Below are 27,020 nucleotides of genomic sequence, written 5' to 3'. Positions count from 1 at the left end.
ATGAAAAGGTTTGTGGCAACTATCTGGATTTTAATAGTAACTTTGGGAAACTTGGCATATAAACAGTGCCTGAGCCTCATGCACTACAGCTTTTTTATATTAGCTGCATACAACTGCAATAACATAAAACCAGAATCCCAAACATGAAACAAATACTGACAGAGGAAACATACACAAGCTCACAATATAAAAAGGAATTAAAAAGCAAAAACCCTGCAAGGGGTAAATATGCATCATACAAGCAAAACTGCATTTGGAACGTGTGTGCTCATGCATGTGCGCGCAAATAAAAACCAAACTGCCTTCCAATTCCTGCACACTTCTTTGAAAATGAATTAGTGCATGAAAAGAAAAAAGCCAAAGACAGCTGTCATTCACCTGCAGAACACAAACATGACAGAGCAAGCATACTTACTGTATAAAGCTTATCTATTGTGTACTAAAGCTCAGCAACCCACATTCTCCCAGTTCCTTCTATAACCTTTCACCTACCAATGAACAGTACTAGAAAAAGTCTCTAAAAAATGGACAAATGCAACATACGTTGTTTTAAAAGGAAAAGTTTGACTAATTTCTGTGTGGCACAATGGAGGCTGACATTTTGTACAGATGGCTTCCATGCTATCCTTCTCTCATAACACATGCAAACTCTTTTTCAACACCAGAAAGAAAGAGCTTTAGCAAGAAGCACCCAGGAAGCACGGAACTCTTCTCCTGTCTCCTTCAACTCAGGAACCCTAGAGGATTTTGTTTTCATTTCTATGTTATAAGAAAATTAATTGCTTACCATAGATGAGCTATCATTAAACACCTCATAGGCAGAGGAAATATCTTATATATCTGTCCTGGTTTTGTTCAAAACAAGACCAGTTTCTCTTTTAGTGAATTTTTCTTTCAGCTAAGTTCTTCTAAGTAATTGCACTTTTCTGAATTTGGCTGCATATTTTTTCAGACACTGCACTCCAGAGCTGATAATAGTAGCAATGGTATGCAGAAGAGGCCCAGGTTTAGACTTATTGCTATGGTGGCCAAGGTTACTGCTAAATTCTGCATGTCCCGTAAGTGAAAGGGGTGTATTTGTAAGGAGGGGAGAACAGAACAGGTGACTAAAATTGACCAACTAAGTATACCATCCCATACACGCCATACACCCTATAAAAGTGGGAGATCACGAGGGTCTCTCTCTCTTCGACCTAGGCCGGCATCTGACGAGGACCCTGCCTGTTGTCCCTGTGATCAGAGGCCTGGTTCCAGACCCTGCGTCCCTGAATCCAGTTCCGGTTTGCTGTTGAGTCTAGCCCAGGACTTCCAGATACCTGTCCTGCAATCACAGGCAATGCTGTGCTATGCTGGGAAATTCAGGATTGGTTTTGTATATTTTGTATTATTTTCTCTATTTATTACAAGCATTAGTAAAGCATTTTTAAGTTTTCCAACTTGCGAGTCTCTCTCCCTTTTCCTCCTATTACCTTTCCTTACTGGGGAGGGTGGGGGGTTAACAGAGAGCATCTGCCATGGTTTATTGTTGCCCTGCAGTAAACGCCAACAATATTTCTCCAACAAGATCACAGTTTCTCTGCCACTGTGGCACCACTTAGGACAAAAAAAAAAAATAATAATAATTGTCCCTGCCTATAGCAGGGGGGTTGGACCAGATGATCTTTAAAGATCCCTTGCAACCCAACCCACTCTGAGATTCTCTGATCACAAAACTCTCATTCTGCTGCTTGAAAAGCTCCTAAATCCTGCTGGGGCAGCTGAAAATGGAAACACCTGGTAGGCTTCCCTGCCTGGATGAGGCACTCAATGAGAACCAGACAACAGCTACTACTGCAGCAATTCTGGCCAAGGTTAAAATAAAATAAAACAAGAAAAAATCCCACTGAACTATGGAATGTGTTGGGAGAAAAGAAAAAAAAAAGGTTTCTCCAGTGGAAACCTCAAAGTACCACTATGATCCAGCTCCATTGCCTGTGCGCAAGGAGCAGACTTGACCGAAGGTCACAGCTGAGCCACAGTCCCAGGCTGGAACTACAGTGTGGTAACTAAATTTCAATTGCAATAAAATATAAACAATGATAAGCACGCATTCTTGCATCCTAACTCTCAAATGACAGGATCACCTGGATCCTCCAGTCATGAAAACATTGATTCATATAGCATACATGGATAAAAATTGCTCTCCTCACTTTTTTATGGTTTTATCCATGGTAGAAGGTATTCACGTTGTTGCACATTTGGAGAGCAGGGGTGTAGCCTGCAGATTTGAACAGCCTTTTATTCTTCAATAATCTGGAATAACCGAGCTGATAAAAAGATCAAGCCACCTTTAATTCTAGCAGAATTTGCTTCCCATAGCCTTGCAGTTTTGAAAAGCATCTCCTCCCAAATTCAAGGTTTGAATTAATCCTCCCAGGAAGTACAGAAAAGCAAAGCAGTTATTCCATTAAGCCTACTGCATGATCCAGAATGTACTCGGTGTCAAAGGAAGCTGGCAACTATTGGAAGGAAAAGAGGTTTGCAGAGAAAATTACCTATAAATCACTTTGAGTGGCCACAGCACATAAAAGCTATGTCAGCAGCATCAGAACAACCTTTTTCTTTGTTAGCAAAGCTAAAAAACAAAGCATCACCCTGCCGTTCACTGAATATTATCAGACTGAAAGCCTATACGGTTTTTTCATGTCATGGCGCAGGAAAATCTGCTTCACTCAGAGTCTGTTCAGCACTCCCATTCTCTTTGGACTGTTATTTCAGCAAATTCAGCTGCATTAAATGAAACCAGAAACTAAATATAGAACAGTACACACATTAATGGAGTACACGGAAAATAATCAACTCAGGGTACAAATTGAAGCAACATGGACACTAGAAATGGGATATACAATTATAGGAATTACTCCATTAATTCAGTCAATAATTCATTAACCTAAAGAACAATCAGCTATACACAACATTAATGTTAAATATCAAAATACCCCGTTAAAAATGAAACTATCTCCCCTCCAATCAGATTACACTCCCAGATGTTTCTCTAGTGCTTTCTTTTTATTGCTTTTCATAAAAACCGTCTTCAGTATTTTACAGAACATGACAAACTGTGGACAGCATATAAATTTCCAAAGCACTTCACTTAATTACTAAATGCTTGTTAAAGTCCTTAATCATATTTTATGGGAAAAGTTAATGGCCATCTTGGCATGGCGCCCAATTTGGACAATATTTTCTAATCCATTTGAAATGAACAAGAATGAAATCATAGTTCTTTGTCTGCAAATGTGATGGTGGGTTTGCTTCTAAAAGCCTTACAATTTCTATAAGCTGTAGGAGAAAAGCCTTTCTTAAAAAAGAAGGTAGAAAATCCAATAGGAATTGAAACTATGGCAGATTATTGCTGTGTTGAACTTCTGTAAAACATTCCATATGTAACAATATCAAATAATGGGACAAGTATCTCAGGGAAAGCTTATACTGGAACAAGGTAACAAACATCTTAGGGCTCAAAAAGAAAAAATTATCACAAAATGAACGCCTTCCCAAGATGTTTTCCCAGAACTCGAGTACAAAGGAGACGCAGAAGTACTGATGTTTTCTTAGTGAAGGGTACCCTCCAAAACTGACCCAGACACATAAAATGCTGAAAATTTGAAATACTGAACCCTAAGGAGGCTTCAAATCTGTGGAGAGACACATTCCTGCAAAACTTTGTACATGTAAATCATTCAAACAAAGTCAAATTTCTAGTCTTGCTCTCCATTTGTTGTTCCAGGAAGCCAACAGGGTTATCCTAGATGGTGATAATCTTTTCTTCAAAATACAAGGACAGTAAATTTGAAGTGGGGGAGAAGGAGGAGGGCAGGTTACTGGATTATGGCATTAAATAAAGGCAAGTTAGCGGTTCTGCTCTAGAAAGGTTTTGCTTTGATATTATAGCAAAGAAGAATTTAGTCTTTTATAGCTTATAGTTTAGTTATAGTTTATAGTTTTAGGTTTTTATAGTTTATAGTTTCACACATATAAATAAATCCATACTGTCCTCAATGGAAGGATGGAAATATATTTCAATTCTACTTGATTTTCAATCCTTTCATCACGAGATATTCAATATGATGTAGATAAGCATGGTCAACAACATGGCAAAGGATATATCAGTACAGAGGTGCAGAGTCAGGAACTGTTAGAATTAGTGCCCCTAATTATCTTCTTCAGCTCAAACTAAAAAGCATGTATTTATGATTTAGATAAATAATATCTCTGTGTATCTGCATAACTACACATACATACTTTTGTATTTCTTTAATAACAAGTCTGTGTTCTGCCATCTGATTGTTAATTATACAGGTGAGCATGTGTTGCCTGTATATTTTATATACATGTATACACACATTTGGAAATACATTTTAATATAGATATATTATATATATATATATAAATTCAATTGTTTCTGTAGTACGAAGTATCCTTTGCAGAAAAACTATTTGCTGTCACAGCAAACAACATAAGTATTTTACATGTTCTTTCCACTAAGCAGTAAACCTCAATAAATGATGAATTATCAAGTATAATTACCCTTTCAACCCATACTAAGACCTAGGGATTTTAAACAATGTGTCCTAACATCTATGTCAGTGATATAATCCTATGTACACTGTCATTAGTAGTTAGAGGAAGGTTTAATCATAAGAAAACTTCCATGAGAGTATCATGATTTTAAATTTTCAAAGAGCATACATGGTAATGTTCTGACCTTTCACAACTATTGTGCAAACTGAAGTGCAGAAAAGAAAATTTTAACACCACGTGGCTCTGAACTTACCATGGGTAATTCATCTCTCATGTGTAAGCATCTCAGTAAGCCCTTCTTTTGTACTCGGCACTGGTGAGGCCCCACCTCGAATCTTGTATTCAGTTTTGGGCCCCTCACTACAGGAAAGACACTGAGGTGCTGGAGAGAGTTCAGAGAAGGGCAACGAAGCTGGTGAGGGGCCTGGAGCACAAGTCTGATGAGGAGCAGCTGAGGGAACCGGGGCTGTTCAGCCTGGAGAAAAGGAGGCTGAGGGGAGACCTGATCGCTGTCTGCAACTACCTGAAAGGAGGTTGTAGCGAGGTGTGTGTCTCTTCTCCTAAGCAATAAGAGATAGGAGGAGAGGAAATGGCCTCCAGTTGCACCTGGGGAGGGGAGGTTTAGATTGGATATTAGGAAAAATTTATTCGCCAAAAGTGTTGTCAGGCACTGGAACAGGCTGCCCAGGGAAGTGGTTCAGTCACCATCCCTGGAGGTGTTTAAAAGACGCGTAGATGTGGCACTTAGGGACACAGTTTAGTGGTGGGCTTGGCAGTGTTATGTTAACGGTCGGACTCCATGTTCTCAAGGGTCTTTTCCAACCAAAATGATTCTACGATTCCTGGCTTACTACAGGCACAAAGTGACAAACCAGCTTTTGTCAGTCTCTGCTGTAACTAAGCAAACAGCACTGTGTGAAACAGTGTGGTCTGTGGGGAGGAGGATGTGACTGTAAGCTGGGACAAGGAAAATACATGGAGAAAAAAGAATAATTAGATTTAGTTATGCATAGAAATACCTACAAGTGGGGAGGGTTGTTAAGAAAATGTCAAAAAATGAAACTTAAGGGCTTTCTTGGCAACTGTTGGCTTTAGTGGAGTAGACTGGGAGCATAGCTGGGACACCAACTTTCAACCCTGGACAACTGAATTCCTAAGAAAGTGGACTCCTAAAAGAGGGGATCATTATTCACAGCGCTCCTCATTTTCTCACAAGCCCCCACCACCTGGCTAAACTGCTAATCTCCCACCAATTTAAACTCTCTCCAGTCTGTGAAGAGGGCTGTCCTGGTTTTGTAAAAAATAAGTTTCTCTTTTAGTGAATTTCCCTGTTAGCTAAAGCCTTCTAAATAACTGCAGTTTTCCTGAAAGCTAGATACATGTTTTGGTAGACACAGCAATGGAATGCGAGGTCATTGATAAGGATGGATGCACATCCCACGAGAGCAGTGAACTGAGACAGGTGACCAAAAAACTGACCAACTAAAGTATTCCATCCCATTCACGTCATACTTCATATAAAAGTGGGGGATCACGAGGATCTCGTCCCTTTTCCTTATGGCCAACATTGGGAGATGACCTTGCAAGTTGTCCCTGCGAACTGAGGCCCAGTGACAGACTGAATCCAGCTCCAGTTGGCTGCAGAGTCCAGTCCAGGACTTCGGGTGCCGGCCCCACATCTGCCAGAGCAGCGGCCGGGACTTTCAAGATTGGTTTTGTAGATTTTGTATTATTTTCTCTATTTTCAGTAAAACATTTTTGACTTTTCCAACTCTCTTCTCTCTGTCCTTCTTTCCCTCCCAATCGCCTGTCCTTAGTGGGAAGGGGGGAGGGGAGGGGACCGAGGAGGGAAGGGTGGGGAGGGGAGGTTAACAATACATCTGCCACGGTTTTATTGTCACCCCGCAATTAAACCACGACAAGGGCATGTTGAGAAATTGGTGTTCGGATGAGTACAAGTACCTGAGGTGCAAACAGAGGAGGATGCTTGCAAAGGAACAGCCCTACTACCCCAGCAGGCACATCACAGCCTTCCTCTCAAACCTTTATAAACACACAAGCAGGGGACTGTAGAAATGTGAGCAGAGATAAGTGAAGACAGAAAGTCATGGATGACAAAAAATGGAAGAAAATACCATTTGCTATATGTAACACTGCCCACTTTTCACATGTTAGATTTTAATCCCTGTTTTTCCATGAATGTAGTCTTCAGCATCTCTAGCTACTTCCAAGATCACTTGAAATCATTGTATTTCATAGAATCATAGAATGCTTTGGGTTGGAAGGGACTTTAAAGATGACCTAGTTCCAAGCCCCCTGTCTAGGAGACACCTTCCACTAGACCAGGTTGCTCAAAGCCCCATCCAACCTGGCCTTGAACACTTCCAGGGATGGGACATCCACAATTTCCCTGGGCAGCCTGTTCAGGTGCCTCACCACCCTCATGGTGAAAGGGAAGTTTTTGGGCAACACACCACTTAGAGCTGCCTTACTGCTTCTCCCATCATTGTCCAAACAGTCGAATCCACACTGAACCCATTAGTACCAACTAATTGCTTCCACATTTGCCTTTCAGACAGTACATGTCTCCTTTTTGGCTCCTGATATTCCAGACATGCAATACACTGTTAAAAAAGACAGCATGCCAAACAGTCATTGGGTGGTCAGGGTTTCTACTACAGCCACAAGCTGTACAAACTGCAGACTTGGGCTGGATTCCTACCAGTGACCAGGAGCAAAAGAAAAGGCTCCACCTCTGATCACTGCAGATAAATGTTCCCTGCGTTTGCAGAGGATAAAGGAAGCAGAAGGAACCAGATGTCCACCTCAGTGAGCAAAGACTCAGTATGTATAATCTATCAAGTCACATTATTTACAATTTCAGAACACTACCTATGATAAATACTGATCATACTTTGTCAAAAGTCTAAAGAAACAATGAATTAACACTCACAGAAAGAGCATAGCACTGGGGGAAAAAAAAAAAAAAAAGCTAAATTCAAGCCAGCTGGCAATATCTTTTAGACCAGCTAGACAAATTTAATTTACTTTGTCCAGGATCTCTCTATTCTCTCTCTGGTCTTGCTTCACTTAGATGCAATGAATCTTAATTTCTGTTCTACCTAAAATGCTTCTCATTAGGTTCATCAAGAGACAAATTTAGCTATTATTTCCTTGTTATGTCCTTCAGAGTGACTGCTTAATTTTCAATCGCTCTTCCATAAAGATTTTGCATTTAGTAGGAGTTCAGCCATGAGTATCTAGTTCATTTGGAACCATATCTTAAAAAATCTAAAAGGCATTAGATTTTCAGGTTTTTTAGTCATATAAAGTACCTTATAAATTTGTGTATGTAGCACTGCTGTCCAGTTTGACTGTTGCCTTTTTAAACACAGGGCAACACATCAAATACCTAGTATTGAAAACAGGACAACAGTTTTTCACCTGCTTTATAAATATCCCGCTGCACCAAAAAGAAAGTATTTTCACAGAATCACTCTCTGAAACCTGAAACTCTCCTCAGGTTACTCTTTTCTGAATTTGATGGCAATGACAAAAAGTGTTAACATTACTCGTTAACATATCGCTCACTGAAGTGGACAGACATGAGGGAGAGTTAAGACTAAAATCAGAGGACAACAGAGGCACAAGGAGAAACAGCATAAGCTGCTTAACCACACAAGCAATTTGGTTTGGAAAAGCTGGAAACACTGGGGGAAGAAATCCGCCACTTTGAATGTGGATTTTAATGCATTTATTACAGGAACTGATACATTATCTGGTCTTTTTGATAACACAGGTATTGTCTTGAGGTATTGTCATGAGTTTGTTCCAGAGACAGACAAGTTCTTCCTTTCATCGTAATTACCTGTCTCTGTGTGGATATGTCCTATATGTCATTGCATCTCATTTATACCAAAGCAACTATTAGAGAATTTTAGTTCACCCTGAAGCCATGAGTGCCATTACATCTATTTTCTGCCTTGACTAAATTATACAGGATACAGAAAACATCAGCCTGCCAAGAAGCCTGCAGCTTGAGAAGCTGTATATGCATATAAATAAAAAAGATGTTATATTCCTCAGATTTTGTTCCATGCTTACACAAATTCTAGGGGCAGAAATAGTTTCATTTTCTTGTCTTTTTAAAAATTAAAAGAAACAAAAAGAACAACAACATGAAAGCCTCATGGATTATAACAAGATGCCTCTGAATAAAGAATTAAATTAAATTTTCCATCATTCTGTGGAGGGCTACTTATGCAATAAAATAAATACAGAAGGCGTCAAGACAGAGAAACTGTTTCAAGTTACATTGTAAATGAAACACTTTAAAATGACAAATATTACATCCAACATAATCAGCTGTTCAATGTAATGAGGGTAGTTAGCTAAATCATTTGTCATTAGATTCACTGATTATAATTGCTTCCTTAGCATAACAGACTTGTATTTACCTCCTAAAATGATAACGAAGAAAGCAGCAACATAGGGGAAAAAAAACACAAAAAATGGCCTTTTCCCTTTACTGCTTGAATTTTTTTTCTATTACTGCTGTACAACAGGCTACAAAAGTGGTAATAACTGTGGGCACAGCTGAGTTCAAAGAATAGTTCCAAATCAGACAGAAAGGCAGGAAGGAAATTTTTTTCCAGACCCTTCTTTGTCTATTGATGCCCAGGCAAGTTAATTACTACACAGTGGTAATTAGCACCCACACCAGTGGCAGGGATGGATAGCAATCCTCAGTTGTCTTGCCCACAGCATGATCATATCTTTGGAGTGAAGAACTGGGTCATCATATAGTCAGGGGTGTCACAAGAAAGTTCCATGCTGGGATAAAAGGAAAGTTACGGGAAAGTAGAGCTCTCCTCACCTTCCTCTATTATTTTGCTTATTTCCCTCTAAATATTCCAAATCCAAGCCACCACAACATCGGCAACCAAATTTTACAGGTGTTTAGATGTCTAAATGCAAGCATAAGTGCTGAAAAGGCATTTAAAATGCTTATTAATTTAAAAGCCAGTCATTTCCATAATTTCTCATCGGCTAAAAATTAGCTGCATAGACAGCTTCATAAACCAAACAGGTACACTGATGTGCAGTTTTAGGCCCCTATACCCCTCTATAGTTTGCTCTTGCTGTCTGAACAATGTGCAGCGAAGCACACTGCACAGACCCAGGAGCTGGCAGCACATTTGGTACAGCCCCAGCCCTGCACCCCACGGAACGACCCGTGCCCTCAACATCCTCTCTGCCTTTGAGATACACCCCTCACGCACACAGATGCATCCAGGAAAAAAACTCTTCAGAGCAGACGTGCCTGGACTTTCCTGATTAAGAAGCCAACCAGGAGCGCCTCTAGAAAAATACATTTTAATAGAATGTCATAGAAGGGACCCAATTTTTTTTTCCCAGAAAGAGAATTCACACAGGCACACACAAAAAGACTAATCTGATAAAATGTCAAATATTCACAGAAAAAGGAAGACTGGAAGATCAAGCTTCCTTACTACTGTAGACTGAAAGTCGCATGCTGGGCCATCAAGTCTAAATCTCTGACAATTTAGACAAACATTACAGAAGTTGTCATTCCTACACTCCTCAACGACCATTTTAAAAAGAATTTTGCAGGAAGCCAATCCAAAACCTGATTTCTCTGAAGATAGAAACTGTTCGCATATGCAACCAAATGTTTTATCCTAAGGGCCCTATTCAGACCAAGAATTGCCCGAGTTATGGCCATTCCGCTAACCTGTCTGCCAGGGCCTGTCCCGCCTTCCAACAGGCCTGCATTGCAATCAGTTTGGTCGCAGTAATGATCAAGATTTATTTCTGTGTGACATAATAATAACTACCATACTGAATCTCACTCTGCAGGAAAGAGAACTTTACTAAATATTAAAATCATATTCAAAGGACAGAATGTATTTTAACTAAATTTTTAAACCAGTAATGCTTCAAAAATTACAATTAAAGTTTACCCTCGTGCTTTTCACAATTACCTGACTCAAGATTTGCAGGAAAATACTTAAAACCAAATAAGCAGTCCAAGTAAATATAGTTCATTCCTGAGTTTTTGTTATTCCTACTGGCATTTGATGTAGTTACGGATTCAAACACCATCGTGCCCTGTACTGTTGAAGGAAAATGGTCTTTGGTATCTGTAAAAGCAAAAGGACTGATTTGGGATGGAAAAAGCCTGTTCAAATGGAAAGGAGCACCAAACGAGGAAGATGCGGAAAAGCAAGAGGAGGCAGGAGAATACAGAATGGGCTCACGTAACATCAGCCTCTGTTCAGGTCAGATACAGAGGTTCTTTCTGGTCCTCTTCTACATCAGAAGACAACCGCTGAGCTACAAACACACAGTAATAAAGATCTTAAAAATCTCTGCTGACTTAATTACTTTCACTTGGTTGTACTGCATGTTTCTCATTAGCAAACAACTAGATGAGGTTAAATTTACATCGCTGGCAACTACCAGCACCAGGCCAACTTGCAAACAGAATTTGAGTATAACTGTTGTTTTACTTATCTTTGTCAGAGAAACGGAAGTGGTGAAATATAAAAATAAGTGCAATCTGGTTGACTGTGAAAGATAAATCCAGCACCATTAAGAATAATTGTGGGCCAGATGTTGAAGATTTCCCAGCAGTTTCAGAAATTTCATAAACTAGGTGTTATGTTTTTTTAAAAAATAACACCTTTATAACAGTTAAAGGACTTCCTACATACTGCTGGGGCAGGGAATGTTGCCTCAGGAATTTTAGAAAAACTCAACTTTAGCTGGCCTTAGAATAAAAGTTCCCTTAGGGTTAAGTTCTCTTCATTCCATGTAAAAATCAAACTCTATAACTGGTTTTCAACTGTCTTTCATACATTCTCATAAATAGTTGACATAGTATTTGCAAAAGCCCCAAAGCAAGAACCAGGAAAGACAGAAGCTCTTACGATGCCCATATCAGTGTCAGAGAGGACAACTTTACACTCGGATTTATTGTATCACTTCTGGTACTGTGGAAAAGCTGGTCACAGTTCCATAGTTATGAATGAATTTCACAATAAAAGCAAGGATTCAGCTTCTTGACTTGATATCATGAAGGTTATCGTTCCTGAAACGCACTGAAAATTTACTAATATACCTCTTGATTCATTCAAATAAATAGCTTTAAAATGAATTATTTTAAGGCATACATCAGTATCCGATTTGTGACCCAAAAGATACCACATTCCTCATAAATGTTCTATGTACTCAAAACTTTAACAAGACTTTACCACAAGTAATTAAGAGAGAGCTGAGCAAATGGACTACTTATTTTTTAATTTTATTGTCCTGCTTGGGTATATCCCAAGCCAGGCCAACACCACTGTTTGTAAGTGTGATCATACACAACGAAATGGTCTCATCATTATCTGAATGTGTCAGGAATAAGAGAAGCCGAACTTCCATCAAGAGTTCTCATCAATGGATGACTGTGTTTCAGTGTCACTGCCAACCAGTGGTTTCATTCCCACTAGTCCCATCTTCTTCTCTCACTACTTTTTCCTTTGCTGTTGCTCCCATCTGCTTTTTGCTGCTGTAGTGATGGACAGATTATAACATGGTCATCAGATGGTCATTTCACAAGAAGGCAATACATTCCTTTTCTATGGAGAAAGAATGGTTTGTGGATTGTGTCTCGAATGACTTATTTTACTACTGATTAAGTGGTCCTGCAAAGAGGATTTCTTCCATGTTAAGAGTTTAAGACAGTATTATTGCACTTGAATATGTTTCCAGGGAATATTCAATTTCACTTTTTTGTTCTTCTTTACAGCAATTATCCAAATGTTAATAGTTTTTGCTGCTGTAGTTACTTTATTAGATTCTCCTGGCCAGACACCTACACAGGCTAACAAATGGCAGAACACGAATGAAGCATCTGTTTTTGTTTTTCCTCTTCACATTATGTCAGTGAATTCCTGAAGCTGTTTGTGCCTTAGTTAAGAAATGGGTAGAGTTCACCAGAAACCAAACCAAACCAAAAAAAAAAAAAAAAAAAAAAAATCAATTACTGAATGTTCTCATCAGACATTAGATGGCCGGAAAAAATTCCAAATGTTTCTATGCTTGTGACTGGATAGAGCTACTCACATTAATTTCTGCTGAATGCTAACTTTTTCATACTAACTTCTTGCAAAACTAGGCCTCAGAGGTTAGCAACCGATCAGAGCCGTGGGTCACAACCCCGTAAGTGGAATGTACCTCATTAGAGCAACAGCACGAACAGAGGTCCTAACACACAAGGTAAGTGAGGTCAGGGAACACTAGAGCATAAAGTAAGGAAGAATTTCTTTTAAGGATTTTCATGGGGACTAAATTGGGCCTATTCATAGAAAAAAACCAGCACAGAAAGTCTTGCCTTGTTCAACTGATGGAAATCTCTCTCCAACACTAGCCGGCTTCATCTAGGCCAAATACTGGCATGACCAAAGTTTTCTGTAAAGCTAATTTATGACATAAGCCTTGTCAAATAAAAAGTCAGGAGGAACTTTTTTTCCAAATACGAAGTACTAATAAAAGAAGGTGGAAAACAGACTAAATAAATACTAAGTTTGTCATTAACATAGAAGTGCACTGACACAGATGGCACCAAAAAAATTAATTATACAGTACTCACTGAATACAACTGGCTTTAAAATAATTTTTGCTATAGTACAGCTTAGATTAAAACATAACCTAGGAAGTCCACTGTGTTGATAGCACATTAGAGAAATACCTTTACAAGTTCCATGAAGAAAACCTTCCAAAAACAGGAATGGGCCGACAGGTGAAGGAGTTAGAAAAAGAGATCCCCATTTATCCTTTCCCATTCTCCACTGTCCTTAGTCTCTTTTTTTTTTTTAATCTTTTTCTCTGCTGCTTTTAAAAGCTGCCTAACAGTTCCAGTGAAATGACGATAGTGTTTCCACCTGATTCATGAATTTTAAAAGTGAATAGATGTGATTTTACTGCAGTCCTTTGCACTCTTTTTCTTCAACTCATGTACAAATAAGTGTACGTAAACAGGTGTTTTTCACAGATACAGGAAGATGCAGGAGTGGTCTATGTACACCTTATCATTTTACTTCACAACTAATAGATTATTTTGTATACCAGAAATTCTGTCTCTTTGTGCAACACAAATACACATCTTCACATACACTGGCAAGTATGCACTCTGTAATCCATACCCAAAGTTGATCCAAATATGTTTATATTCCCACTAGTATGAGGGGGAGGAGGGGAAGATTCTCAGCTTTGAGGAAGACAACACTACTTTTTAAGTCATATTCTATAGACATTAGGTAAATATGGTCTGCAAAATCAGATCATAATGTTTAGCAATTCCAGTACTCCATTTGTGATCAAGTAGACATTTCCCTTTCTATATGCATTAGTAAAACAACCTGGAGGCAATTACAGCTATAGTTTTCATGGGAAAACAATTTTTTTAAAAGTGATTTAACAGTGCAGATGTCAAAAAAGTCAGAACCATGAATCTTGGATCTTATTCAATCATGCACCAAAAACACCCAATTGCCATACTATGCATTTCAGTATAAAGATGTGTCATAGAAACTAAGCTGAAAAGCAGAACTTGGTAAACCAATCTCGAGAAAGTTGGTTTATTACCCACCGTAGTTTCTGGTTATACTGCTTGACTTTTTCTAGAGAGGCTGCGTTAATCTGAGCTTGAAATTCTTCTACTGAGACACTGTCTCTGTAATAATACCCTTCCATGCTCTCCAATGCTGTAAAAAGAGAAAGAATAATGCAGCAGAGAAAAATCAGTATTAAATATTTAGCATTCGCCTTCTTTGTAGTTTTGTTCACAGACTAGTGAATTACTTTTTAACCTTGAGGCTGTGACCCCACTATGCATTGCTGAGCTGTTTCCGTATGTCATCAAATCCATACAGATCCCTCTAAGATTTCATTTACAAGAAAAATTATATTTCTTGCCCTGTGGAAAATATAAAGGAGAGAGCTAGTCTGAGTTCTGTTGCCCTAATTAAAGTACTCTTGCCCTATGAATGTAAATGTGGTTTTCCATTCTGGAAGAAAACAGTGTAATAGAATGAGCTGGGGGTAGAGGAAAGAAAGGACTGACGTACCAGCTCCTTTCACAGAGGGAGACCTAACAACTTATGAAGCCTGATTTTGGGATAGGTGGAGCACTTGAACCTCTAGTTATTTGCACTAATAATCTGAATGCTGCCTTCTGGATCGAGTAAAGCAAACTTCTCTCAGTCTCTGAAAATGCCTTTTTCAGAGATCAGGTAAGTTTCTGAAGTCAAATACTATGTTCACCTTTGTTGTATTCACTTCGCCAAAGCAAGGATGAATATTGCTACCAAAATTCAGGAACTAATCAAAGAATCCCATTAAAGCAAGGATCGTATGTCCTTCTTATACAAGCGTTGCACAGAAATTAAAATGAGAAAAAAAATGAACGCACAACCATTCCATTGTGGCATCCTCTTCCTAGCAATAGTTTTCATAAGAAGAAAGAAAAAAAAAGAGCATTCCCCCAGTTCCTTTAAGTTAGATACTCAGGGAAGTTTAATCTTTTCTTTAGCCAAGCCAAAATGAGTGTTTGAAAGGTTCTCAAGAAAACTTGAACTGGAAACATCAAGATCTTCATATTAAGAGGTTAACCTTATTATAACATAAAACACAGGTTCTTCGTGAAATAGGTCATTCTGGGGAGAAGCAGTAAAGATTTTGCAGTTAGGAATACTGCCACCTTAATAATCCATACACATTCTAAGAATTCATCATTCTATCAGAAAATGCAAGCAACAAGCAGACTTCTGATGGAAACATGCTGCAGTCTTACAGCTTTGGCTGCACACAGAATATTAATTCTGCTTGTCCTGCTTAATATGACCAGTTAATAAATAATTCATTCATTGTGAAAGAACATGCAAATTGCACTCCCCTTCTGTGATTTCAGAGTTTGTAATTCTACTTCTGTGCAAAAAACATTAAATTTCAACAGTCAGACTTGCTTCTTAACTTCCTTGGTGCTAAGTCACACCAGAAAGCCCCCACAAAAATATCCACTGAACTCCATTTATAACAGTATGTTAGTCCAAACAGAGTTGGTAATCTTAGTTTACTGGCATAAAGTTGGTTTTATCCAATTAGATCACCCAGCCCAGAAACTCAGTGGTCTGTTGGGACGGGCTGGAGCAGAGAGTTCTGCCTCCACAGGCACTGCAGGGCCATACTCAGGGGTGCTGGCAGGGAATCCCAGTGTGGGATTTGGCTCCTCCCTTTATGAAAGGGTTTAACATTTTTCTACCTAATATATTAGAAAGCTCTTCGGTAAGGAAGCTTTCCTTACAAACAGACATGTGTTCTGTGGTATTCTTGAATCAAAGTTAGAATATTATGGTCTGAATGCATGGGCAACTGAATGGGAGAAAAACCTGGAAGGATGGAGAAGGCTCAAAGTATAGTAGCTAACTGGACACCATCTACCCAGGGGACCATGACAAACAGAATACCACAGGGATCTCTACTGTTCGACATCTTTACCGCTGACCTGGAGGAGGCCCTCCAGGGGCACTGACAGAGTGCCCTCTTGTCTAGTTTGCAGCCGATACCAAAGCAGGGGAAGCAGTGGATTTAGTCAAGTGCACGGCAACCTAGAGAGGGACCTGGACAGGCTGGAGGAATGGGCCGCCAGGAACCTTGTGAAACTGAATAAGGACAAATGTTAAGTCCTGCACCTAGGAAGGTGGAGCCTAAAGAGCAGCTCTGTTGAGAAGGAGCTCAGGGTCATGTTAGACAGCAAGCTGGAAAAGCACCTGCAGAGTTCTCTGGCAATTAAGAAGGCTGAGAGCATCCTAAACTGTATTAACATAACCACAGCCAGTAGACCAAAAGACTGCTTGTCCTCACTTTACTCAACACTCATTAGACAGCATCTTGAACACTGTGTCTAGTTTTGGTCCCCACAATACACAAAAGCTGCTGATCAAGTGGAAAGAGTTGAGTAGAGGGCCACAAAGATGGTCATGGGATGGAGCACATGCTCTCTGAGAAGAGGCTGAGGAGGGACCTGAGCTTATGCAGCCTGTACAAGTGATGGTTTGGAGGGGACCTACTATCCAGGTGCCATTAGCTACCAGATCAACAAGAAGCCAGAGCCAGGTTCTTCACAATGGTGCATGGATGTAAATTGAAACAAGAGATGCTTCAACTCAATAGAAAGAAAATACTTTTTCACTATTAGGACAGTCAAGTACAGGAACACGTTACCCAAGAGGTTGTGCTGTTTCTGTCCTTAGGTGTTTTCAAGATCCTACTTGCTAAACACCTGCGCAACCTGGTCTGATGTCACAGCTGATGCTGTTGCGAGCAGAAGGTTGGACTAGAGACCTCTTGAGGTCTCTTCCAATCTGAATTATTCTAGGATTCCATGAAAAAAGAAAAAAAAATAAAAAACCCTACATAATTAAGAAACTAAGTAGCAAATTTAAATAAACTGTATTTTAATTTTAAATAAAGTTTCTTCTACTTAAGCTTATTTATTGCTGAGATCTCAATTCTAACATAGGAAATAGAAAAATTTGAATACCAACAGCAGTATCTCAACATTCTCAGACCCCAGTCCTGCAAATCAGGATTCTTTTGACTGTATACACTTAATTATGTGGTTGCACAAAACTGTTTTTAAAAGTGGAGGAATACATAATATAGTCTGGATAAACATTTTTAAACTGTGTAAAAAGTCTACAGTCCCAGTCCTGAAGATACAGACTTGTGATTTTAGGCACAGAGCTACACAACACAGCATAGAGCAACACAGAGATGAGAAGACTGATGTGCTCTGACTTATGCCTTTGATAAAGTGTTCCAAAAACATGATTTTCTAAATATTCCATTTGAAAACATCATAAACCATCGTATTTTAGGAAGGAAACAGCTTAGCTCTGTTAAGCTTGGGAAGCACGAATTCACTTCACAGAAGAACTTACAGAAGATTTCTACATTTGTAGCTAATAAATCTCAGTTAAAGATGGGGATGTACCAAGCGAGTTTGATGGCAGCTCAGCCAAACCTCATAGGAAATAAATAAAAAATAGAATACCAATTCACTCATTAATGAGGAAAAAAATACTTAAACACTAGGATTTAACTTCTTATCCAAGACTTCTTATTCTTGGAGTCTAATGGAGTATTTTGGAGGGGGATCCTTGAAAATTAAAGAAATTGGGTATAATAAAGAAAGAAGAAATCTTCTACGTTACTGAAAATTATTAAGCAGATGTAACACTTGAATGAACAACCTTTTCCTTTAGCTGACTACAAAGCAGCTTATCCTAAGACTCAAATATTTAGGGCTTCTGGAAACAGAAAGGGAAAAAATTCTGCAAAATAAATTCTTTAGCACACTAAATCCGCCCCTGAATCTAAAAAAAAAAAGTGTTTCCAGGTTTTCATCAGAACCAAGGTATTTTCTGTTCTCTTTCATGTATCTTTTTGTCTGCTCTACTGAAATGTGTCTCCTGCTCAGTGCTCTTATTTTCCCATATAACTGAAATCAGAGATATACTGAAGTCTGTCTTTATTAGTTTGTTTTAAAATCAGACTTCAGGGATCTTATTTTTTAAATATTGCATGTTTTAAGTGTACAGTAAGTTCAGCTATTTCTCCATGTATCTTACTGTTTGCTATTTCCATTTACATCCTCCTTATCGATCAGAGACCAAACCCCCCTCAAAACCTTCACTGTATGCCTGACGCCTGCATGTTCCACAGAGACCCTGGCAACCATTCGCAAGGTACGGAGTACTTTCAGCTCCTTCCGAAATCAAAGGCAGCTCAAGGCAATCAGCACCTCGCACTCTCCATTTCTCCTGATGACTGTAATGACACCACAGCTGATTCCGGCTGCCTGCCAGTTCTGAGCAGGCTGAGCATCGGTGCCAGCATTCATCGCGTCGGTAACGTTTGCAGTGTCGTAAATACAAAAGCCTGAAAACCTTATTTAAGCCCTCCTAACATTTAAAAAAAACCCAAAATTCTGAGGGGATAACAATCTAGTGCTTAAATTTGAAGTAACAGGAAAATATTTCGCATTTGGAATGCAAAACACTTTTAAAAGCAAATTGCGTTGTCTGACTATGGTCCACTAATGTCTACAAAGAACAAAAGAATATTGTTACAAAAGGATTCATTCTTTGGTGTTGGAATCATACAACACGTATAAGCTTGGAAGTGTATACCCGTGCCTCTATTTTTTTAATCACAAATCCCAGCATTTCTTAAATTCACATTTTAATTCAAAGTTCTCAATAAATGCCCACATTAAACAACATATTTAAATACAAGCATTGTGTCCTTATAGTTACAAACAATTTAAATCAGACTGAATAATTAGGGTTTTGAAGTGAGTTAAATATTACGTGAAAGATGTCGGGCGGGGGGAGGAATTGAAACACAAATTACCTTGTGAAAAAAGTACTGGGTGGATTTTAAATCCCCCTCCATTCTTCAGCCTTTGAGGAAGCTGCTCAAAATGGTAACTATCAAGGTAGAAGTAAACCTTCAGGGTTTGCCGGCTTCCTTCTGCTTGGTATGTGATTGGTACATCTAAGAATACAGTCCGTGTTACTATTTCATTAAAAGCAATGACACTTTTTCCAGAAACTGTTGCACCAAAAATTCACACTGTTAGATAAAAACCATGGCAGACACAGAACTAATACATGCAGTATTTTACATTATACTTGGTGTTCCTCTGGTCACTTTTGGCCTATCCATTATCAGGAAGTAGAGAAACAGTGACACTGACACCTTTAGCCATATTTCACATGCCTCCCTCAGGTGCACAATGTTAAAGGTCAGTGTGAGATACAGAGTCAGATTCTCCTCCAATTTGTGTGTGACAGAACACAAATAAATATACAGTAGCTACAGCATATTCATTAAATTATTATTAAAAATCAGGATTCAGCTGGCAAAACAAAAGTATTACGGTAGAAGATATGAAACTGTAAGAGCACGTTTCATTACACTTCGACAAGCCAAAAGTCAATGCATCAATTGGTTTAGAGTTCAGGGCAACTAGCAGTATTGGTTTTCAGTTACAGTGATTCCATAACATACACTGTGTGTATTATACCAGATGATTAGCATGTAATGACCATTAACAAAAGTCAATGAAAATTTTCTATTTAGCTAAATCTCTCAGAGGCAGTCAGTTTAATTCAATTTAAGCTTTGTATGTATTTCTTGTTTAAGCATCGTTTTGATACATAAGTCTCCGAGTTGTAAAGAACAATAAAATTTAGTAATTAGCATTAATATATTATTATGTAGTTTTTACACTATGTGCATAAATTATTTTGTACCAAAGGAACATTTTTCACTATTTTTGGTAATAAGAAAAAGACGACTTTTTTTTTTTTTTTTTAACTCTGCAGAATCATAAAGGGAAGGAAAACCAAATTTGCCAGTTGTCTTCTGTAACCACAGTCAGGACGACCCTGGTGGCAGCACTTAAACCAACAGGAAATACAGAGTTTATTACAATCCTGGAACACACAGACTTTCCAGGTCTCTGTTTTGGCACAGACACCTCAGCTGGAAGATACAGCAATACAAACAGTTCATGACATAGGCATGAGGCAGGAGGCCCTCCTGTAACTGCAGTTCCATGTTGTTACCTGGCTTGGCAAGGCTTCTTTTTAAAACAAACACTCTGAACATGGTCCTTATTTGAGTTATACAGAAATAAATATGGTCTCATACAGGCTAATTCCTACTTGACTACCAGCCCTGCGCTACTAATTATTTGGAGCATGGGCAGCTTTGTGGAGGAGTTTCGTGTCTTCTGGGTTTGGTTACTGCAGAAGTTCTCTCATGTGTGGTCTCAATCCGGCAAGGGAATTGTTTTAGAAAAGCTTGATGTGAAGCAGACATGTTTTCCTCCCTTCCCAGGGGATTTATAAGACTTATGAAAGAATGGGAACTTTTTGCTCACTAAACAAAGTTCACTGCAGGAAAACCTCTACTGGCTGAAAACGTATTAGTAAAGGAGTGGCTGAAAATGAGAAAGGGGTATAAACAGCAGACTGCGAAGGCAGTCCCTTCCTGCGAGCTGGGCGAGCACCGGGAAGGAGGGTTCAGGACCCTGATCGTCTGCACCCGCAGGTCGTGGAGGAAGTTTCTTGCACAATTTAAAGCCATCCCAATAGTTTTGGTGCCTCCTTTCAAGGAACTCTTCTGAGATCTACTTTGTCTTTCAGACAACAAAAAAGAAATTATTTTTATGCTTCTCCATGTTATCTCAGCTGCATTTCTCTATTAAGACCTTCGTGCTTATTTTACACACAACTCTTCAATAACAACTAATCTTCCAGGGACTTTCCTGATGCAGTCCACAGAAAATGCGCTTAAGCAAATAGTTTTGCCCTCAAGGTTACTGACACCGCCAGATAATGATTCTGCATTGTGACTGATGGTAGCTGTATTTCAGAAAATCTAGGAATATTAGGAGAGCTACAGATCTACTAATTCTCCATAATCCCAAATTATATAATAATCCCCATGGGAGGTAACGTTCTAGGAAAGAAAAATAGTACAAATACAAAAAATGTTTCTGAACAGTAAAACCCAGATATTAATTATAATTACTCACTTGCAACTAGTGGTTCTGGCTCTGATTGTCTGAAGTAAAAAGTAACTTTTTCCAAGTCAAACAGTGCAACCAACGTATCTTCTAGCATGGCTTGCTCATCAGCCTAAAAAAGGCAAAAGAAAAAGTGAAATGGTCATTTCAGCCAGACTTTCTCCCTACCAGAAATAATATCAGAGCACAACATAAAAATAACTTCAGAATGTTGCACAACATTTCACTGGTGCAGCGCATAACCTAATTAACTCCTAGATAATGTTTCTATCAGCGCTTTCCCTTTTATTACTAGTCCAAGATTATTAAAATGAATGTTATAATTTCACATAGTAAATTAATAAGATAATTTATAGCTACCACTACTTCTCAAAGCTTTTAATCTAACAATACTGCAGTTATTCTTTATGTAAGAGTACAGAGCTCGGGGTGACTTGCGCCTTCACCTGCAAAACTCTAGATGCAAATCAAGTATGTAGATACACTGATATTCTGATTTGCACCTATGGTTCACTCTGTGTACTCCTGAGCTAAAGGGATGGCTAAAGAGATCCAGAATAGTTTACCAAAAAAGCTTCAGGAAGCAAATTACTAACTTCTCAGGACACTTTACTGAACCTTTAAAAAGGAAAATAGTCATCTACAAGTATAATTACCTTGAGTTAAATATGCAGAGCACTTATAGCAGAAATCAATAATCACTTAAAGTAATTCTATTCTTTATAAAACCCTCCCCCTAGCACCTTAAGCTAGCAAGAGACAAATGGAAATTTGAGGCATGCCTTTTACCTCCTCTAAGGACTGAAACAGTAGGAATTCAAAGAATAAACTAGCTGCCTATAAAATGAGGATAAACTTTAGCTTACTGAATTATAGAAAGGAAAAAAACAAAACAAAAACTAACAAAAAACCCCATGATTTTCCCTGATCTATAGTGAAAGGGCAATCTCCCTTGTATTTATGAAAAAAACAAAGATGCTAGAAATACCTTGTCTCCTGGTTGAATTTATGAAGTCCCTAGGGACAGAGCAGTTTTATCAGCAGAATAGCCTGAAAACCATTCAGTGACATGGGAAATCTTTGCACAACTGCTCATTCTTTACTGAACTGTGGCCATAGTGAGTGTAATTTCCTTCAAATACCCTTGTTTAAAATAACACGGATCATTTGTAAGCAAAATAGTGCTGAGATGGTATTGAAAAAGTTGCCTTTAAATACTTTTCCCTCGGTTAAGAACAGTTAGAAGAGAATTTATTTTCAATTCAACAATGCATACAGCTGGTATCTGATCATGTGAAAATAGCTAAGCAGAATGCATTTTCACTACAAAAGAAATCTCTACAATCTTGAAAGAAAAACCAAAAGTATTCAGTGCTGTAAAGACAACAGTTATTTTGTGCACATGGAAACACGTAAGACAGGCACCCACTGAACTGACTCTTGAACTCTGAGGACTCCAGCACCAGGACATGTTGGTGCTGGGTGGTGCTAAAAAGCATCCAAGACTCAAGACGCGAGCCTGAGCTCCCCTGACCATGCTGTCTTCACGTATTCATCCTGTTTCTCCCAAGCACTCACTTGATCTGTTTTTAAGCTGCTCGCCTCATCCTGACATACCCTGTCCCACACAAGCTTAAGTCAATGCTCTCCAAAAATACCACAGACTAATACTTTATGAGTGTAATTTAGAAATACCTTCATTCTTATTAATCTCTTCTGCTTCTAAAGTTTATCAGGTCAACTTGTCAGCAATTTGCTAACGAGACATACGAGGCAAGAAAATATGACCTTTGATACTACGAACATTGTCTGTTATTTGTGTAGACTTTTATACGGTGGAATGTACCAAATCAGTTACTTTTAGTGAGCAACTCCAGGGGCTGAGAAGACTGCCACAGAGCAGACTGCTTCCCAGTTCTTCAGGTTAGCAGCAACCAGCCTGGCGTGGGAAGCAGCCTGAATAGCTGAAGAAGCACTTTGGATAACAGGGGATTACAGGACTACAAAGCCGTGTCCCTTTTTAAATTTTTTTCTTAAGCCATGGCTCTTTGCCATGTCTTATGAAGAAATAGCAGATTTCCAATTATCCTGACAGGCCATGAGGATTTGCCCTACAACAGGAGCAAAACTGACCAGCATGTCTACTCCCCCAACCACTATAGACCTTCGAGTTGTTGGTTTTGTTTGTTGGTTTGGGAGGTGGGAGGTCCTACTAAAATTATCCAAACCAGGTATTTTATTTATTTTGCATTGCTGCTCATTGCAAACTGAAGTGCTGGCTATCACCTAATACAACATTCACTCCTAGGGAACAGCTATGATAGCAGTGGGGAGTCAAGGGTAAGCTCAATATCTGCTAACTCAAAACAAACATCATACTGTCTTTGTGGAAAATTTATTTCCCATATCACACACAAGCACTTCCCATATCACAAACAAACACTTCCCATATCTGTAATTATCTAAATGGCAAATTTTCCAAATAACAACTAATTAAGTAACAAGCTAAGCACAAGGGGCACAAAAGATCACATTTATAACTGAGACTGTTTAACTGTGCCCCTGGTTCAGAGAACAAAGACTGGCTGCGGCCAAGCATGTTACACGAGGAGTCTTACCAGGTTAGGTGAGAGCAGGGACTGGAAATGAAGGAGAAGACCCGCACTGGCAATCTGTTCCAACCACCTTCTGCTGGCCTCCAGCGTCTCCATTTCATATTCCTTGTTGTTGTCAAACATCTGATTTAAGGCCACCATCAGTTGCTCTGAAAAAGCGCACACCGTGGCCACTAGGCTCTGACAGAAGACCATGTCTCGCCTCAGCTGTATCTCACTATCTGTGATGGGTAAAAGCCCAAAGAGGAAAAGCAAAAACGGAGCAGGAGATTAACAGACAGCAAAGGACCTGGGCTGGAATTTTCTTCTTTGTTTTAAAACCACATCATTTTAATGTAAAGTAAATGACAAGTTTACAGCCTAATGTTATTCCCAGTAAATAGCACTCCAGAAGCAACACTGCCATTTTCCACATTAAAATATTATTTTACAATTCTAAAATGGTACAGGAATATATTTAATATCTGGAATTTAGAGTAATTCTTTATAAACAATGTATGTTTATCTTGTAGATTTTAACGTATATACCATCAATTCTATGTACTTTTGAGGTTACAAGGTGACAGGTGTGAGTCAGATCTCTTTGCTGCAAGGTGAGAACCAGCTGGGCACAAAAGCATTTCCTTTCCCCAGGAAAGCAAGGATAGGCAGAAGCTCTTAACATGTCTGCAGCATCTGGCCAATTCCACAGCTACCAGCTGGGTAGGTTAGATGAAGACTGTCCACTGTGAAGTGCAGACAAGGCACATAGGAGTGTTGCTACCAAAACACAATCTATCCAAATACAATATATATATGAATATTAAAACTATAAAATAAGCATAGAGTGGCATCACATATCCAGGAAGGAGCAGAGATTTATGGCATCAGGGAAGTCCAGGGCAGGTCCCTAGGTAAAAGTCTATAGAACCATTAGCAGCTGATTTAAATTAGGGACTAGCTAACCAACCCATTTAGTCTGAAGGGCAGAGGCATTATAACTAAAGGTCAAAAGAGTGAGAAAGGGAAACACATTCTCGGTAAAGCACAAAACTGTGGTGATAAATATTCAGTGCTACCTTCTTCTCCTCTTCTCTTAAGGTTTTCAAATATTTTTATCATTATGAGCTGTTAGGCAAACATCGATCACAAATGGTACAGGTAGACTTAATCTTTCTTAGAGCAAGAGAAAAAGATTAGGTGACATTGAGGTCTTTCCAAATCCTACAGTCTTTGTCCACACTTTTAGATTCCTCTGCCTCTAAGAGGCTTAGTTCCTTTCCCACCTTTCTCTATGGAGCTGGCAAGACTTTAGATGACCAGATAAGTAAGCAGAAATAATTCTGTAGTCACAAAATTAATATTGACTTTAAAAATATGCTTTTCTGACTCCAAGTATTTCTCAAGGTAACTTAATTCTGTCTGTTTCCCTTCCGAGATCTTCTTCAATCTTTTGCTTGACTATTGACAACAGCGACCACTCTTTCACTGTCATGTTGATTCCATTTGCCAGCGTCTCAAGACCTCATGAATGTTTTCCATAACTAGTCTAATCCCTACTGCTTATGCACTGCAACTCCTTGCTTTTTGATTATTAAAATTAAGGTCTCTCTCCTTGCCTCTCTCTCCAGTCTCTCAATCTGTGCAGATTCCAGTACAGACAGAATCTTCATCTTTAAGAACTCCATCCACCTCCAGCTTCAAAAATCCCACTGGCTTCTGCATGGTCAAAAACCTTCCAATGTCAGAGCAGTTCTAAGGGATTTGAGCCCAACACACATTCCCTCTCCTCGCTTTGCTCAAGTTTATCTCTGTTTATCTAACAGCAGCTGACCCTCAGTGCCTTCCTCTGCATTGCCTGCTGCTGAAGCAGCCCTCTTGTGTCTCCAACACCTCATTTCCAGATCTCATTTAATACTACTTGAACATCAGATACTGCATGCAAGAGCACTAAGGGCTCTTTTAAACAAAAATATTTTTTTATACAAAATAAACCATGGAATTTACGAACTTACGAAACCACATAAATAGCGAAAACTGCTTCCAAAAAGTCAAGTCCAAAGTATTTCCTCAAATGACTTCTTGTTTTAAAACACCTGAGGAATTCCTAAAAACTTTAATATTTGGAAGAAATCTGACAAGAAATAAATGTTCTATTCCTATTTATAAAACAGCTGTTATGTGTCATTTAAAAATCATGACATAATAATGTGTTCATATAGTGCTGCAAGATGGCTAAAATAATGAGCTTTTACAGCGAAATGTGACTGCTTACTTGAAGACTTATGCACCTATAAACTGTAGAGAATCTTCTGCCATAAGTATTATTTTCTAAATACTGATCTATTGACATTTATTTTGCAGACACACATATTTATTTTGTGCATCTGAAACTGTATGCTGTATGGGGTCACGATTGAATAATACACAGAATAATCAGATCCCTTCCAAAAAGGTATCCTCTAAAAGAGATGGGTTAGAATAGTAAGGTAAGTCTGGAAATAGATGGAAATGAAAAGAAAAAATATAGTAAATAGGCAAAAACCCAAAAAGAGAAAGATAGCGGAAGTACTGTGGAGAAGCTCAGTGAATTAGTAGTTACTTCATCTGGCAAAATCCAAAGTAAATGACCAGAGAAGGTATTTTGCATTAAAAAAAAGAGTGTGCAATGTTTGTTAGAAATGTCTTTGGAATAGCTGTGTTCTTCTGGAATCCTCAGTGTAAACACAGGGGTAAAGTTGTTGATTATCAAGTTTTTGTATCTGAGTTTCTTCCCCTTTCTCTAAACACAGTACGCTGTTCAAAAGCAAAAAAAATCTCAAACCATCCACGTTCAATTCCCCCACTCCCAAAACAAGCAAAATTACCTGTATACTCAAGAAGTGCCAAGAGTATTCGTGCCTTCACCTCTTAAAGAGAAAAGAAAATATATTGAGGTCATGGTTAAAAGTTTTTCACCAACATAATAATGCATTTTCAGTTTCTCATTTTATACCAGCTTAACTCCAACTTCTTGTACAGGCAATCCTGATTTACATCTACAAAACAGTAATGAGTCTCAACTTCAAATAGGTTTGAAATTTAAATAGTTTGAAATTTGAATACAACTTGGATGACAGAACAGACATTGGAGTCGACCGTATCAACAGCACAGTCTGGATTCTGTGTGTACTTGAATATCTCTATGAAAA

The 27,020-nt window shown here is 38.7% G+C and overlaps 1 protein-coding gene across 4 annotated transcripts in view; it reads right to left on the bottom strand.

The window, feature by feature from the left end:
• PREX2 (phosphatidylinositol-3,4,5-trisphosphate dependent Rac exchange factor 2) overlaps positions 1-27,020 on the bottom strand; it is a 178,194-nt gene that overhangs the window by 30,288 nt on the left and 120,886 nt on the right. For all 4 annotated transcript variants that reach the window (XM_065627409.1, XM_065627410.1, XM_065627411.1 and 1 more), the window contains 5 exons: positions 26,697-26,738; positions 23,854-24,071; positions 21,245-21,347; positions 19,051-19,194; positions 14,225-14,339 (listed from right to left, as the gene is read on the bottom strand). In XM_065627409.1, coding sequence (XP_065483481.1) covers positions 14,225-14,339; positions 19,051-19,194; positions 21,245-21,347; positions 23,854-24,071; positions 26,697-26,738 — 622 coding nt within the window. The remainder of the gene's footprint in view (positions 1-14,224; positions 14,340-19,050; positions 19,195-21,244; positions 21,348-23,853; positions 24,072-26,696; positions 26,739-27,020) is intronic.

This window comes from Caloenas nicobarica, chromosome 2 (genome assembly GCF_036013445.1).
Source record: "Caloenas nicobarica isolate bCalNic1 chromosome 2, bCalNic1.hap1, whole genome shotgun sequence".
Classification (NCBI taxonomy): domain Eukaryota; kingdom Metazoa; phylum Chordata; class Aves; order Columbiformes; family Columbidae; genus Caloenas; species Caloenas nicobarica.
Note: the sequence above shows the minus strand (reverse complement) of the source record. Positions and strands in the feature narration are given on the sequence as shown.